At 50.5% G+C, this 16,016-nt stretch overlaps 6 protein-coding genes across 6 annotated transcripts; 5 read left to right on the forward strand and 1 right to left on the reverse strand.

Moving 5' to 3' along the window:
• Window positions 1-42: 42 nt before the first annotated feature.
• L3040_001008 (uncharacterized protein) lies at window positions 43-537 on the forward strand (the record flags this gene model as incomplete). Its single annotated transcript, XM_007297261.2, has 1 exon — window positions 43-537. One exon carries the CDS (start codon window positions 43-45, stop codon window positions 535-537), a length of 495 nt encoding a protein of 164 aa, XP_007297323.1.
• A 2,997-nt stretch (window positions 538-3,534) lies between these two features.
• L3040_001009 (uncharacterized protein) lies at window positions 3,535-4,255 on the forward strand (the record flags this gene model as incomplete). The annotated part of the gene is made up of 2 exons (XM_066155396.1): window positions 3,535-3,622; window positions 3,900-4,255. 2 exons carry the CDS (start codon window positions 3,535-3,537, stop codon window positions 4,253-4,255), a joined length of 444 nt encoding a protein of 147 aa, XP_066013415.1.
• Window positions 4,256-4,570: 315 nt separating this feature from the next.
• On the forward strand, window positions 4,571-4,918 carry L3040_001010 (uncharacterized protein; the record flags this gene model as incomplete). The annotated part of the gene is made up of 1 exon (XM_066155397.1): window positions 4,571-4,918. The coding sequence occupies one exon, from the start codon at window positions 4,571-4,573 to the stop codon at window positions 4,916-4,918; it is 348 nt and encodes a 115-aa protein (XP_066013416.1).
• Window positions 4,919-5,230: 312 nt separating this feature from the next.
• Window positions 5,231-6,631, forward strand: L3040_001011 (uncharacterized protein; the record flags this gene model as incomplete). The annotated part of the gene is made up of 3 exons (XM_066155398.1): window positions 5,231-5,483; window positions 5,535-5,593; window positions 5,747-6,631. 3 exons carry the CDS (start codon window positions 5,231-5,233, stop codon window positions 6,629-6,631), a joined length of 1,197 nt encoding a protein of 398 aa, XP_066013417.1.
• Window positions 6,632-8,272: 1,641 nt separating this feature from the next.
• On the reverse strand, window positions 8,273-8,774 carry L3040_001012 (uncharacterized protein; the record flags this gene model as incomplete). The annotated part of the gene is made up of 3 exons (XM_066155399.1): window positions 8,273-8,504; window positions 8,563-8,657; window positions 8,715-8,774. 3 exons carry the CDS (start codon window positions 8,772-8,774, stop codon window positions 8,273-8,275), a joined length of 387 nt encoding a protein of 128 aa, XP_066013418.1.
• A 4,362-nt stretch (window positions 8,775-13,136) lies between these two features.
• On the forward strand, window positions 13,137-15,741 carry L3040_001013 (uncharacterized protein; the record flags this gene model as incomplete). Its single annotated transcript, XM_007297263.2, has 2 exons — window positions 13,137-13,169; window positions 13,234-15,741. 2 exons carry the CDS (start codon window positions 13,137-13,139, stop codon window positions 15,739-15,741), a joined length of 2,541 nt encoding a protein of 846 aa, XP_007297325.1.
• Window positions 15,742-16,016: the final 275 nt, after the last annotated feature.

The raw sequence follows: 16,016 nt of genomic DNA on the forward strand, positions 1-16,016 counted from the left end.
TCGAATGTAGCATATGGCTGAAAATCTGAAAATTGCCACGCTATGCAACAAGAGTCTCCGCCAGAAAGTTACAATCTAGGTACCCTGCCGAGACGGAGAGTTCGAAATCGAGGTCATAAGGATATTGAGCCACCTACGGAAAGAGCTCACCCGCCTCTGGACAGGAACAGCGGCACCCTCTTCTCTTCCGAATATACACCAGTGTTTAATGCGCTTCTTTACCACGAAATCGATTCTCAAGAGCCGGGTGCAGAGCTCCGAAGCAGGATAACATTGCAATGGCCGGGCTGTCAAACTCGTACCTCGTACCTCACACCGATCAAATCCCTGGCAGCATCGAGAAGCCCTGCGACATTTTTCTGGACAGCCCGAGGGACATCCAGATCGGTCGTGAAGATTCTCAGCGCTGTATCAAGTGTCATTGAGAATACCCGCGATGGGGCCAGCCAGACGAGAGTGCACTCGAAGGTTTTGAATAAAAGCTATTATAATGCTGTGCATGATGCGTCTACGGATAAGGTTCAAACTCTCTCGTAGTCGACTTGTGAGTTTCGAGGTGTGTTTTGTTCCTGGAAGATGGTCGAAGGGTGTGGGAGCGGCTGGCAAGGTTTTATGGATCAGGGGAAAAGTCGAGGGTACTCGTCATTTATGATCCTGAGGTTCTCCTCCATATTTTCTATCGCAGGTCGCAAATAAATTCCAAGAAAAGAAAAACTAACCAAGGAAACCGATGGGTGATCTTGTATAATGGGCTAGTTGAAAGTTTGACTTGTTTTTGGCAAGGCAGAAGTCTAGTGAGTAAGCGGAGGCTTCGATTTATTGAGGCTTGGTTGATACTGGTGCTCACCAGTAGACCTGGCGCTGTGCGTTACGGAAAGGTGGATCTTCGATACTTTTCCGGGACATATAGTAGTAGGTACTCCTGCAGTGACAATCCTAAAAGCCTACAGCTGGAAGCGTGTCAACGGACCATTCGCATCTGGACCGGCATTTGCAGACTCCACGGGACGGGCAGAGTGTATGGAATGCGGTTTACGATTAACGTGGTAGACTGATCTGGCTACGAGGAACCTTTGATCTCTGCGTAGGATGCAAGCTAGTCCTGTCAGCAGTTGTAGCTTCCATCATATACAATTCATATTTAGAAACTGAAGATAACGAGCACAACCTCAGCGAGCTGACGCTAATTTGCAATGACTTGGTCATCTACCACATCTGGCGGTCCATTTGGCACACCAAACATTGTATCGAGGGAGTGAGTGGTAGTGAAAGTTGTTTGGGAGCATGATACTAGCCAAGTGACCAAGAGTAGCTGCACTACCAGTCATATCTCTTTCTTCACAGCTGCTGAAGCTTGGCTGTCAGCCGGCTAATAGATGACCGAGCAACTTTCCGATCACTCGTTGCTCTCTGGACTCTGTGAGAACGGCGTGATGGCTGAGATACAAACGTCGATCAGTGGAGGGAAAGCTTTGCTTTAGAATATCTGGAAGGGCATGACCCCGCGACAGTTGCGAGCCTCGCTCCATCTCATCAAAACAAAAGCGGCCCTGGGTCTTATGTTCGTAGCTTCAAGAAAAGTACGAGTGGATGGCTAGATTAACGTTCCCTTCAATCAGCTGCCTCGAGCCCCCAGAAGTCTCGACACAGGCCGCACCATACCTTCTTTGACGTCCTAGCCCACCTTCAAACAGCTCGTTTCCCTTCCTAGTTGCCAACAGGCGCCAGGATCGGTCTGGACTTTCGACGTCTGGGAACGTGGCAGTCTGGGATACGCTGACGTCCTCGCTCATCGAGCCTGACATTGGCTTCGCAATCACTGCCCCTGAGACCTCCCTCACAAGTCCCATGCCTGCTGAGGGCGTTGTTTCTTTTCTGGGCCTGTCTGACGACGGATGTCTGGCTTCAGGATAGCTCCGTCTTTCTTCCATGTCTCTGCTTCTTCTCCCGTGGGACCGGAGGCCAGGCTGGTGATGGCTGTTAGGACATGGATCAGCAAAAGATATCTTCGCAGCTCGTTGAGTCGAGAAGCGAGTGAGCTTCAGGGCAACTAGTTCCCAGCCAGCTGGCTGGTGATGCCATATTTTGAGCGCGCTGCGAGCAAAAGAGATACGTGACAATCACAACCGATCAAAGCACAAAACAAACCGCAAGCCGATCGCACAAAACTAAGCTCGTTAACTCGCGCTGGGTCATATCTCCTGTCTTGCCTCACAGTGGCGGCCACGAGATTTCACTTGCACCGTAAAATGGCGTCTTGGGTGCGTCTATGAGGGGATCTGGAGGAAACGCAATACAACATGTCTCGAATTGAAAGTATGATAGTCGCCCATAACTCTTTGGTTCTTCTTTTTGGTTTATTTCACTCTTTTTTTTTGGAGGGGGATGTTGGTTCTTTTTGGGACCCGAATATTTACTTAAGCGAGAGAGCTACCTACCTCCACAGTGCGGAGTGGAAAGACGGATGATCTTTTTATCATCGGATTCCGTACTTTCGATATAAGCACGACGGATCGACGCGTTTTTGTCGCCCCCTCTCTATCTTTCCTTCCCTCTTGTAGCGTTTTCGAAAAGCACAGTACAATCAATACGTGAGGTCTGCCTGCGAGGCGCAGAGTAGAGATATACATACAAGGTCGCACCCGATAGAGTAATGTACGGTTAAGAACGAGTGTATCAAGTTGAACTAAGAGGCGGAACATCGCGGCGTGACGGGCAGAGCCGATTCCTTCCTCTATTGATGATATCAGTCATCACGTTTGGCCAGCACTAGCACGTACCCTACCGATGCTCCTTCCGAGGCTTTCCGGCTTGCTTGACGACAACGGACAGTTGGGGACTACATTTCGTGTAGGTAGAGCACCGCAAGATAAGCTAGCAGGCATAGGAACTATCAGATTGCAGGACGATGTATCATTGTTCAATGCGCTGAAGAGAAGGAGAGGTGCGTGTTCGTGTAAGATGAAGAGTAACGATAAGCAATAGGAGTTGTGTAAAGCAGAGCTGGATATCATGTGTATGATGACATTGAGCGGAGAAAGCAGACTTCGATTTGGATAGACAAGGTGCGTATACGATAGACGCATAGTATGTGATCTGGTGTTGCTATAGCAGTGTCCAGCATGCCTCGAGATCAACCGCTCGCTGTGGGGTACGAAAGTGAGGCATATAATGCATTTGATATGATCTATACTGCTGATACTTCCTTTGGTGCCCGGATGGATGTACGCCATGTGCAAAATTGGGAGGGGATGACGAGATTTAGCCATACAAGGAATGAATATTTTGATCGGTCAAAAGAGGAAAGCTGGGGATTCTAAAGTTTAGCGATGCTGAGCTTCGAGATCCAGGGATGTACGCCTCGGGGAGTGGGTTCCCATACCGACTATACTACAACCAAGTGACTGCCGGGTGGTGGAGTGGTTGCCCATGGCCCGGCCCATGGCAATAAGATGGCATCTAAGCTCTTGACTTTCATCCTCTGATTCATGCTTATATAGAGCTATATATGAGCTTATGCACCGGCACTTGAGAATGCGTGGCCTGCTCGCCACGATCACCACGGCGATGCCAACACGCTTCCCGTATCCCGATCGACACCTATCAATGGATGGGTTTATGGGTGAATATTGGAGCTAAGCGAATCGACTCGATTCCCCCCAATATTAGGTGTGAACCTCGTCAGTTCCACCACCTCAAGTCATCAAACTCCAACAAAGATTTTTGCGAAAGAACTCTTACCATTACTAGAAGAACCTTTCTTTATTGCAGTATTGATGACCTTTTCCCTTTGACGCTTGATCCCTTTGATCACAATACCTTAAGTACCACCTTTCCTTCCTCTCTCAACCTCTCTCCCCATCGATCACAGTCCACAATAATACCACTTAGAACCCTAGCGCAAATCGCTGGCATAGCCAAGGCAAACGCAACCAAGGCAGCCAATCGGGCTGCTGCCGAAGCTAGGAAGAAGAAGGCGTCTGCGCCTCCCCCTCCACCCGAACCCGACCAAGATAACCCAGATGAGGAAGAGGAGTACGAATCCGATGAGGACATGCAAGATTCGGCCGAGTTCCACGGCTTCCCTGACGAATCACCTGCCGAAAAACGAGCTCGACTGGCATTCGAAAATGACGAGAGAAGGAAGGAGGAAAAACACAGAGCGGAAATGGCTGCTTTATTAACACCGTCTGCGCCCTTGGCAGTCCCCGATAAAGTAGCAGATGACTACGGTGAGAGCTCCTTATCACTCTAGCAGCGGGAAAGCTTGTCCATCTTTCGCAAGTACAGTAAGAAGGACGTCATTGCCATTGCTAGGAACACCTACAATCCTATGAACCTTTCTAAGCTTTCACAATTGAACGCCGCTTTGCAAAGCACCAGCGAACTCGATATGGTCTGGGAAAATGAGAAGCTCGAAGGTCGCGAACCTATCGGGAAGCTCTCCGCCTTCAAGACTCCGGAATTCTGGTCCGACAACTTTTTGAAATACATCGCAATAATCGGCCATTTCCATGAGCCAACGTCCCCTGGCCTACTTCAAGCCTTAATCATCTTCCACTAACGGATCATGAAGCTGTCCAAGAGCTACAAGTGGCACGGCGCTATCTTAGAGCTAGCGATGACGTTCCACGTGCAACGAGCCTCCGGCGACATCAACGATGTGGCCAAGTGGGATCTGCCTGCGGACATGGTAGAGGAATACACCCGAGACAACCAGCTCCCTCCATCTGGAGCAAAGTCTGCTACCAGTGGCCTTACAAGAAAGCCCATTGCAAAAGAGACTACGGACAAGGCAAGCGCCTGCTGCCGTAACTTCAACAAAGACAAGTGTACCCACCCGAACTGCAAGTTCACCTACGTTTGTAGCACTTGTGGCGGTAACCACGCTGCTACAAAGTGCAATTCCTCCAAATAAGGGGTTGGTGCTAGGGAAGAAGAGCTACTAGCCCTTCAACAATTCTTGGAGTCACATAGGTGTTCCCCAGCACTTGCACGCCCCAACACGACCCCAAGGTTTCAGATCGTGGATGCTACAAAGCCTCCGCTCCGTTCGTCTGCCTCTCCTTACCACATTCCTGCTTTCCAAGCCTTTTTGCAACCTTACCTTAGAAAGTTAAAAACACTTCTCCCCCAGATACTCCGCTACGGTGCACTGACGGGCTATTCTAGGCCTGCTTGCCGCAAAGTCTAGAAAAACCTCGCAACGGCCGATCTCTACTCCGAAATCATGGATGATCGAATAGCTTCGGATCTCTCGTTGAATAGGATCCAAGAAGTCCCATCCGACACCGACCCCTTACTCGTCTCACCTCTCGGCTTCGCACTTAAGCACGACGGCACTTGGCGGAAGATTCAGCACCTCTCTTACCTTAAGAACTCTAGGGACTCCGTGAACGACCAAATTCCCGACGAAGCAGCGACGTTACAATACGTCACCTTCGGGAGGCTCTTAGCAATGGTGCTAGAAGCGGGCCGAGATTGTATGCTCTTAAAAAAAGACACAAAAGACGCATTCCGAACCATCCTTGTAGCTGCTCATCAGCGCTGGCATTTAGGCTTCCAATGGAAAGGGAAGTTCTACATTGATAACGTACTTCCCTTTGGCTTATCAACTTCTCCTTTCATTTACAATCTCTTAGCCGAGGCCTAGCAATGGATATTGCAGTCTTGGCTTGGCGTCAAGTTTATCGAGCACTTCCTCGACGATACAATGATTGCAATCCCCGCGGTCCAAATCCCCTAGCTTCCCGAGTTCAAGCGAGCTTACGACGAACTAGGAGCGATATGCGGAGTTCCTGAGAACAAGAAGAAGAGGGAGGAAGGCACAGCGGTCAATCTACTTGGCTTACTGGTCGATACACACACTTTTACGGTCTCCGTGCTATTAGAAAAGCTGCAGCGCGTCCTCCACCTTACTCAAATTGCAATCGACGATAGGAGCTTAACACTCCGCGAAGCCCAATCACTTACGGGATTGCTATCCTTTTGCTCTCCCGCGGTCCAGCTTGGCTACGTCTTCTGCCGGCGCCTTTGGACCTTTATCGCGTCTTTCAATCCTAAATGGCAGCAAACTCTCAAGCGCAGAGTGCTTCGATTAATGATAGAAGATATCAAATGGTGGAACAAGCTTTTCCCACTCTACAACGGCGTACGGTTCTTCAACGACGCTTGGAGGCCTACCATACACCTTTTCGAAGACGCCTCGATTCTTGGTCTAAGAGCCTTTTACTTCGATCACGTCCAGCATCAGCATTGTGACTGGAAAGAACACGTACCAACCTTACAAATCGACCACGCTTACGCCGAAGACCTCCCCAACAACTTGGCCCCTCAATTTGACATCAACATTTACGAGATCCAAGCCGTCTTTAGATCGGTGCAAATTTGGGGACACAAGTGGAAGCAAAAGAAGCTTGTCGTCTACACAGACAACACTACGACTCAGCTCGGGGTGAAAAAGCTCACCCTCAAGTCTCCCGAGCAAAACGAGCCCCTAAGAAGCCTTTTACTCTTAGCGGCACAACTGGATCTGCTTATCGAAGCAGTCCATTTACCGGGAATCGACAATGAACTAGCTGACGCGCTCTCACGCAATAAGGTAGAGCTCGTAGCTAACATTTGTCCTTAGTGGCTTCCCAGCTCATCTCATACGCTGAGCCTCCGCCCGAATTTATCTGCAAAGCTAGCGCTTCGAGATTAGTTAGGAAGTTTCTTTACTACGGGGTCGCCCCTAGTACGAGGAACACTTACAAGTCGTACCAACGCTCTTGGGAGAACTTCGCTCTTGCTACCTTAGGAATAGACGGTTACCCCAAAGGTGGCGCAAGGGATTACGACTTAGCGGAATGGACTGCGGCTAAGGCCTTCGGTACCATCGGTTAAAGACCACTCAAAGCCGAATCCATCAAAGTGGCCCTCGCCGCTGTAAGATCTGCCCACGTCGAGCGCTACCTTCCCGTTGATGGCTTTAATACCGACTACTTACGCAAAGTGATCTCCGGGATCACCTTGCTGCAAGGAAAGGAGGTCAAGAAAAAGGCCCCGCCTCTCTCAATGAAACAACTCGAGGCCATCACCGCCCCTGCTCCCCCGATCCCTCGCGAACACGATTAGGAAGATATCGAAACCTCTTTCACAGACAAAGCCCTCGATCAGCTACATCACGACACAGCCCTCAAGGTAGCTTTTGCAGGCTTCTTGCGCACCAAAGAAGTCACTTGCGAAACAGCAGACCTCTTTAATACGAGCGTTTTCGAGGCCACAAAGCTTCAGCGCCGCGATGTTACATTCGGGGAAGAGCACGCAATCTTGCACCTACGAAGCAGCAAATCAAACACCGATCACACCGAGGTGGAAATAGTCTTAGCGCAGACCAACAACAGAACCTGTCCAGTTACTGCCTTGAGAGCTCTATTTGCACTCGACCCCCGACCAGCAAAGTCCCCCTTGTTTCGAACCTCTCCCGGAACCCTCAACAGAGCAAAATACATTAATAACATAAGGCAAAAGCTCCGCCGCGCAGGCTTCAAAAACTGGAGGCTATACTCGGGCCACAGCCCCCGCCGAGGCGCTGCACAACACGCTGCAAACAACGGGATGATGGAATACGACATCCAGCGGTTAAGAAGATGGTCTTCGGATGCTTTTAAAGGCTACTTCTACATCAGCTTGCGCCATAAGCTAGTTCTTAACCATCGTTTCCTCACGGGCAGATCGTCCCCGGTCATCCACACATCTGCAAACCATCTTTGACCGGGCAATCATAACAACACTCTCTATTTGGGGACAGCTAGCAGGCCGCGCTGCTCGCGCTACCCTTGCTTCTGGGTGAGGGCCTAGCTTGGCCTTGATTTTCTACTGGTTCTCCTTCAGAGCTAGTTTATTCAAAGCGAATAAGCTAGTTTGGACCAGCAAAGCAGCTGGCCAGATCAAAAGAAAACGCTTGGCAAGCTTAGCCCAAAGCGTCCCTACCAAATATAAAGAGCCGTTCTCGATATTGAGTTTCCCTTTGCCGTGATCAAATACAGTGACAAGAGAAACGATAAAATGGATAGGTTTATAAGTGAATATTAGAGCTAAGCGAATCGACTCGATTCCCCCCAATATTAGGTGTGAACCTCGTCAGTTCCACCACCTCAAGTCATCAAACTCCAACAAAGATTTTTGCGAACCCACCCACCGTCCCTTTCTTTTTTTTAGTTAGTTAGTTTGTGCCCTTGACTCTACAAGCCAAGGTGCGTAGCTGAGGGCCTAGCTTGGCCTTGATTTTCTACTGGTTCTCCTTCAGAGCTAGTTTATTCAAAGCGAATAAGCTAGTTTGGACCAGCAAAGCAGCTGGCCAGATCAGAAGAAAACGCTTAGCAAGCTTAGCCCAAAGCGTCCCTACCAAATATAAAGAGCCGTTCTCGATATTGAGTTTCCCTTTGCCGTGATCAAATACAGTGACAAGAGAAACGATAAACAGGTTCCACACCATCCTCTTGGCGATGAAGACTTGTGCTCTGTGAAGAACCGTGACCGGCTTCTACAGTAAATACGCAGGTCGGGCGACAAGCAAACGGCACCTTTTCCTTCTGTGAAGCTTCTGTGAAGACCGAATTGGGGTCATTGCCACCGATCAGTGTATGGCCTCTCGCTTCCACACCCAAGACATACTGAAAATGTCAGCCGAAGTAGATTTTCCGATCCGGAAGCAAGGTCTGCTGACCTACCTCCTCGATTGCGAGGCGAGCTGGAGCTACAGGCGAAAGGGCTAAGCGATTGGGGGCCATAACATCATAAAATAAGACTTCAAACGCCAGGGATTGCAAGGCTGTCGTAACCGCGCAGCCCAGTGGCAGACAGCCTCATCCTGAAACTGGCGCCGATCTCCATCGGTGAACATTGACGTTTTCTTGCGAGCCTATAGGTACCGTAGTATGTCCTGTGGATAGCAGGCCCGAGTGCAGAAATCCAAGGTTCGTCCGAAAAGGCGAAGGGGTTTCCTCTCGACTAGCAAGCCCTCTCTTGTCTATGCAGCGCAGTGGCCTCTCCACTCCGACGTGCGGCTATGCGACCCAAACACTGACTGCATCGACGAGCTTGTCACTTGCAGACGGAGGTATACTTGTTAGAAGGGATAGGTATGTATAGTTGAATGGCATGGAAGAAAATGACGTAGTGTTTTGATACAGAGTATGGCCGGCCGATGCCACTCGGGACGTGTACAATCATGCTGGCTTCATCCCCGGGTCTCCCATATGGCGGGGTCGTGGTGACGACTGGGCTGCTGAAGGGAGCAAAACACTTCCGGGGATTTATGCGATCCTGCAGGTTGAAGGAAGATGATGGGTAAAGATCAGATCCCTCGATTCGCATACTTATCGCGATGGCTTTCGACACGCTTTTCTTAGTATGAATGCTATGTCCCTTGGCTGAAGCGCGGATGGTCCGATTTTGGAAGCGCGTATGAGGTATATACATCTACGGATATATATATATATATACGTCTACCTATACCTATAGGTACCTATGTACGGATATAGACACGACACGTGATGTGTCTATCGGGCTACCATCCTCAGGCCGGAGAATACCTACGGAGCAACTCCCCGGTTCATCTGCCGTCCCACGTTTTTGGAAGCATTCGATTCTTGTCCTAGAATAGACTTTACTTCCTACTTACTCTGTAGTCACGAGAACCCACAGGTTACATAGTAACAACGCACTGACCAAGATTCTGACGAAACGACGGTGAGCAACGTTGACCCCAGTCTCGGTCTTGAAGAAGTCAATATTCGCATCAAAGTACCTACGTACTACGTACGTAGTACTTTTTCCATGAAGCGCTGAAGCCATGGATTGGAGTGAACTGCACTGTACGGTATCGGATATCCTATCCTACAGTATCGTACAGTCGCGGGAATGTTTGCCGTCCATCATATCCATCATTCCAAACATCGACAACGTCGTCAGTCGATCGAGAGCACGGAGCATCTAGTCTTGAGAAAAGAGAAAAAAAGATAAGGTTTTCGCTTGCTCAAGGACGGTCAAGGGTCTCAACAGCTGAAGAGGAAAAGAAGAAGGATAAGAAAAAGGAGGGGCAACCAACTTGAACCTCAGACCTCTTCAGGGCACGGCAAGACAAGGCAAGGCGGCTCGGGTCCGGAATTCAATCAACCCCTCACGACTCATCCCACTCCTCACCGCTCTGCTTGATTAAGTACCAAGAGATGCTTTTTTTTCCCCTTCAAAGTTAAGTATCACCGAGGCTACATCTACTACGTAGTACTACGAATATATTATCTACTTATACAACTATACTGTACGTGAGATATGCTATAGCCGAAAAACGCGTCGTCCTTCAGATATAGGTAGGTAGGTAGGTAGGTGTGCATGCAAGCACTTCTCTAAACAGCTCCAGTGACCGAGGCGTGTTGCTGCAGGGGACTCGGCAGTCCAGATGGGCTATTCTCTTGTCGAATGGATGCGGCCCGCTGCTCTTCTTCGATTCTTTCCAGAGAGGAAGACAAGTATCATATCTCGACATCGTCCGCGCAGACCTGACACGCTCAAGAGCTGACCAAGAACTCGTAGGACTGGGGGCGTTTCACCTGACCTCTCCCCCACGGGCTTGAGGCTGATTCGGTAGATGTGTGTATGTTGCCAGTGTGGCGAAGATTTATACGGGTTTGGCGTGGAAGCGGTGAGCGTGGAATGTGAGTCCGCGCCGGCATAGAAGGGGTCGTGAAGGGAGGGCGACGACATGCTTCGCGCGGGGGTTTTGAAGAAGAACGAATGGATACCGATGATCATGTAGTGCAGATTGGCAGCCATGGTTTTAGACTAGGGAAGGTTTTGTTTAGGCCATCGCGGCTGGCCGTCGGCCGCGATACGAAGCAAGAAGAAACCCAAGGCTTCCAAGGGATGCAGGCCGCTGGCCCTAAGATGCAAGTCGCTGGAGTCTAATCCAGTCAAATCGAACACCGGTAGGTGAGGTAGAGGTCCCAAGTCAACAATCCTGAGAAGCCAAGCGAGTTTCACCCCACCCGTCAGGGTCACAAGCTCAGCTCAGACCAGAGAGGCAACAACACCAAGGCGACCAACCGTTGATGGCGCTGATTGATCGACGATGCCATAATTCTGGTATCGGTATCGGGATTGGGGGTTGGCATCGCTGAGTACTGGCCGGTATTCTGGAGCAGGAGACAGCCCGAATAGCGGATGGATTGGTGCGATTCACTCTGACAACACTATCTTGGTAAGTGACTGTAGGGGAGCAGGAGTATGATCAGGAGTATCAGCAGAGTACGAAAGAAGGAAAGATCACGATGCCGATATGCCCACATGTGTCTAGCTGCAGCCAAGTTGACTCGCTCCTGTACACTTTTTCAGACTTTTAACTGCAGAGCGTAGTGCGATTTCGCAGAGTTGCAGCAGTAGTACGGAGTACACACAGAACTGTAAGCGAGAGGACCGTGATGGGAGGGAAGGCAGGGGAGGGCATTGATTCAGATTAGATGTGTTGATCTTTTCTCGTATATCAAACATGCGAGATGCCATCCCACCGTCACAACATTCGACATTCGATCGAGGGGTATGGAGGAGGCGGGGGTTGGTATCGGTGGAATGCTCGTTTATCATACCATATATCGGCTGATAGGTATATATCCACATCCATATCGACAACGACCACGATACCAGCAGAAAAGTCAATATATTCATTCTTTCGGATTCATTTTCCCTCTCTCGTTCTCTGCGGTCCAGCACGTCCAGCACGTCCAGCACGACATCAAAGTTGCCAACGATTTCCAGGGTTCAGGATTCGACTCAGCGCTATTCCCAGGGGGGCCTGTCGCATCCTCACCCATCCGCACAGACTTTCGCGGCGGCTACCGGGGCAGGCGAGATTGTATAGTACGTAGTAAATTGTATTGTATTGTCTTGTGTTGTCTTGTTAGTAGCGTCGCCGCTGTTGCTCACCACCATATCGCATCGCATCGCATCCGGGCGAGATCCTTTTCTTCTCCTGGCCCTCTCTCCTCTCTCCCTCTCTCTCTCCCTCTCTCCCTCTCTCACACACTCTCCCTCTCTCTCTCTCTCTCTCTGTCACTCCCACCAGGAGTGCCCGTGGCGCCTCTGTCGACGGACTCATCCGACGCTATCGCGGCTGTCTCCTAGAAGCGGAAGTAGAAGTGGAAGTAGAAGTGGAGGTTGATGTGGAAGTTGATGTGAAATTCGTCTCTCCCAATACCGACCCTACAACGACCTATACTACTACTACTCTTATCCCCCGCTCTCCTCTGCTGCCTCCTGACAGGGAAAACTTTGGACGCATATCAGGGTGGATCTCCTCTACCTTGCATTTGCATTTACATTTAAAGTACATTGACAATTTTATACTTGTACCCTCGCCAGCCGAACCTGAGCCGACTCGACTCCACTTCGCTATTGGTCCGTCCGACATCCTCATCCTCAGACTGCTCAGAACTTTCCCTCTACCCTAACATACCCTGCCGCCCTCACCCAACCCAACCACACACATCGTCGGCCTCTTAACTTGCACTTCCGCCCATTTCCTGTCCCGACGGCGTCAAGTTTTGCTGCTCTGAGTGCCAGTGCCTGGAGTTGTGCTGTGCTGTGCTCATCAGCACTACAGTACTTACCACGACAACGACAAGAAGCTCTCACCCCTCTCTCTGCCCTCTCAGGTACGTGCGCTCTAATCAGGTACTCTCTTCTCATATGCTTGGGTTGCGTTGCGCAGTGTTCTATCATATGTACCCCTCCTCTCCGTCCTGTCCAGCAGCGTTAGAGAAGAGTCGGCGCCGAGAATATCTGTTTTGGTCTGGCCGCGCGTGAAACTCTCGGGATGCTGCGCATGTTCATCAGACGGCGGCTACTTAGCAATCCGCCGAGTTCCTCACTCTGCCGCTCTGCCTTCTATCCTTCTCATGCATCCTCGATTCGCAGACTGATTTGATGTTGTGTGACTCTCAGACCGACTCCTGCCTATCCTTCCCTCTCGAGTCGTACCGTTGCCACAGGAGCCTCGCCGGACTTGTACAAGACAGAGGATAGCCTTTTCGAGGTGTTGTGTGCCGCCGAAGGACTTCCTACACACTCGTTACGAGAAAACACATGCATCCTCAATAATGGATACTGAGGATGGCCAGTTCTTTATCAAGGTATGCAGCTGCAGCGGTGCGGCCAGTCTGCGTTACAAGTGCATCAGCCTAACATTCCCTCCAGAACTTGGCTCACTTTGTTCGAACTCACGAGAAGGCTCTTGCGAACGCTCTTCAGTTGCGACGCCAGCAGGCCCCTAAACATGGCGCATCACAAAGTGTATCTGGCTCCGTTGGGGGAATAGCAAGTCCCACGTCCCCAACCAGTACAAGTCCTCCCTCCTCTGCCTCTTCCGCGACGACATCGAGCACACTCGCTGCAGCCCTCTCCCTCCCATATTTGACATTTGCGTCCCATAATATAAAGCCTGCCAAACTTGCCTTAACGCCCCATCACCTCTTCTACCTGCTCTCCCGATTCGAAGACCTCGGAATATCAGTAGGCCCAATGAATGTGCGATTGGAAAACCTCCATGCGGATACATCGGCATCAAATTATGTCTCCTTCCTCAGTCAAGCACAACGACCGAAAGGTCGCGGTTCGGACCACGGATCCATACATTCGGTATCCAGTGTACGGAGCGTCATGTCCGGCATGTCCTCCTTATGGTCGAATTTCGGCCTGGGATCTGGAGGTGCTGCCGCGCGAACAGAGAAACAGAAGGCCGCGATCGAGGCAGATCTGAAGTACCTGTACTCTGCATTTACAAAGATACCTTGCTTAAGACTGGCACCAGATCGTCGAGCCCGGCTTATCGAAGGATACGAAGAGTTCCCTTTTGACACGGCTGTGCCACTAATCGCCTTCAAGAACATCAGTGCTCTAGAGATAAGTGACATTGACATCCGGCAATTCTTTGGATGGGACCGAATGGCCGAACAGCTGAGATCCTTGACTGTCAAACGTGCTGGTGTGGACGACCCTGCCGACCTACTCATTAATATAGTGCTCGACGATATGGACAAGAGACGGCGAAGATCATCCAAGGCTCAAATGTCACCGACGTCCACTTGGGCAGCCGCAACAAGCCCGAGGAGAAGCCCAACGATTCCGCACGCAGAATTGGTCAAATCGAATTCCGCTCCAGGCTCTCCAGAAGATCGAACACATGTCGGAGAGGAAAGCGATGAGCGAGGTGCTTCGCTCGTACGGTCAGGCTCAGATGGCGCAAAGTCTCCGACAAAGTCTCGACCCAGGAGCAATTCTCCTGTGCGACCCAACAGCTCGAGGACTGGCTCTGCACATGGGCACTTGAAGGGCTCCCACAAAGTTAAAAGGTCCGGATCTGGAAGTTCGCATTCGAGCATGTCGGAAGGCTGGCCCAACATGCGAAGCAGCTCATCGAATCTGCTTTCGATGGGGGTCCTGCCTTCATCAAAATGGAGATTTCTCAAACATCTCAGCCTAGCTGACAATAGTCTAACATCCATAAGCGCTTCAAGTTTGGTACCACTGGCCAACACCCTGCACTCCCTCGACCTCTCCTCGAATCTCTTCTCGCAGATCCCCGACTGTCTCGCCTCTTTGACGGCTCTCCGAGCACTCAACCTTTCTAATTGCATGATTGATTCACTTCATTCATTGACAAGAAATCCCCTGCCAGCGATCACAGCTCTGAACCTTCGATCTAACCGACTGATATCAATCGCTGGCGTCGAGAGACTATACCCCCTCGAGAGACTCGACTTGCGCGATAACAGTATGGGAGATCCAACAGAGTTGGCAAGGCTTACCGGCATCCCCGATATTCGTGAAATTTGGGTTTCGGGGAACCCATTTACGAAGACGCACGTTAATTATAGAGTGACAATCTTCAACTTATTCCGAAGTACTCCCGGATACACCGAAGACATTCTCATCGACACCTACGCCCCTGGTTATGGCGAGCGGCGGCAATTGGTTGAACGTACACCAGAGAAAGCGAATGTGCCAGTTGTCAAACCTCAACAAGACTATGGACTCTCTCCAGTGGAGGTGAACAAGCCGATCATCGACTATCCGACGAATCGAGAGCCGTCGGCGCACCACAAGGAACGGCCGATACCTGCAGCCGCGACTAGCGAAATACACACAAGTGCTTCAGGCAGACGGAGACGGACACCCAAAAGGAGGATAGTGGATCTTTCAACCTCCGAAACGTCTCCTAGCAAGCCTATTAAGCCAGACGTCAAATTCCCTGCGGACGGATCGAAGGTTGTAGCTACAGCAGGGTCAGACAGTGGTTATGGTATCAGCCCTGATCCATCGCCTCGCATTGTGACTTCCTACGTATCGGCAGGCCCTCGGCAAACTCAAAGTTCGTCAGATGTTCCCCGGATCGATACATCAGTAGTACCACGCCTACCACCTATAGAGACAGTAAGCTACGAAACACCCCTTGTCAAAACGCAGAATGCGCAAGAAGACTGGAAGATGAGTGGCGAGCTATACAGAAAGAAACTAGAGGCGCTCCGCAACGAAGTCGGCAACGGCTGGTTGAGCGTCCTGAGCGAAGAGAACTGGGACGGGCAGCGAAATCCCCAGCAACCATTTGGAAGTTCGGAGTATAGTCCTCCGAGCACGATACGGCCGAGTTCTACCACACCTCGAGCTACCAGCCAAACAATAAACAGTGGGCGGACACTAGGGTGAGACTACGAGGGAGCAGTCCCATTCATTGGAGGATTACCCTCTGTACTTGGAGGTCTCGTTTGCCCCGCGGGGAAGGAAGGGGTAGTTGCATTGGGTGGCTGTTTTTGATACCCTTGTCTTTCCATTTTTTTCTCTTCCAAAAGTTGCGTTCGGGCCATTTTGGACGAAAAGACTGGTTTTTTGCATTTCGGCATTCTTGGTTCTTATTTCTACTTCTGTTTGGGTTATCGTTTAATCATTACAGCATAGCGTTTAGGTCGGGCGAGGGCATCTGC

The sequence above is a fragment of the Drepanopeziza brunnea genome (genome assembly GCF_022702325.1).
Source record: "Drepanopeziza brunnea f. sp. 'multigermtubi' strain 214-2 chromosome Unknown ctg1, whole genome shotgun sequence".
Classification (NCBI taxonomy): Eukaryota; Fungi; Ascomycota; class Leotiomycetes; order Helotiales; family Drepanopezizaceae; genus Drepanopeziza; species Drepanopeziza brunnea.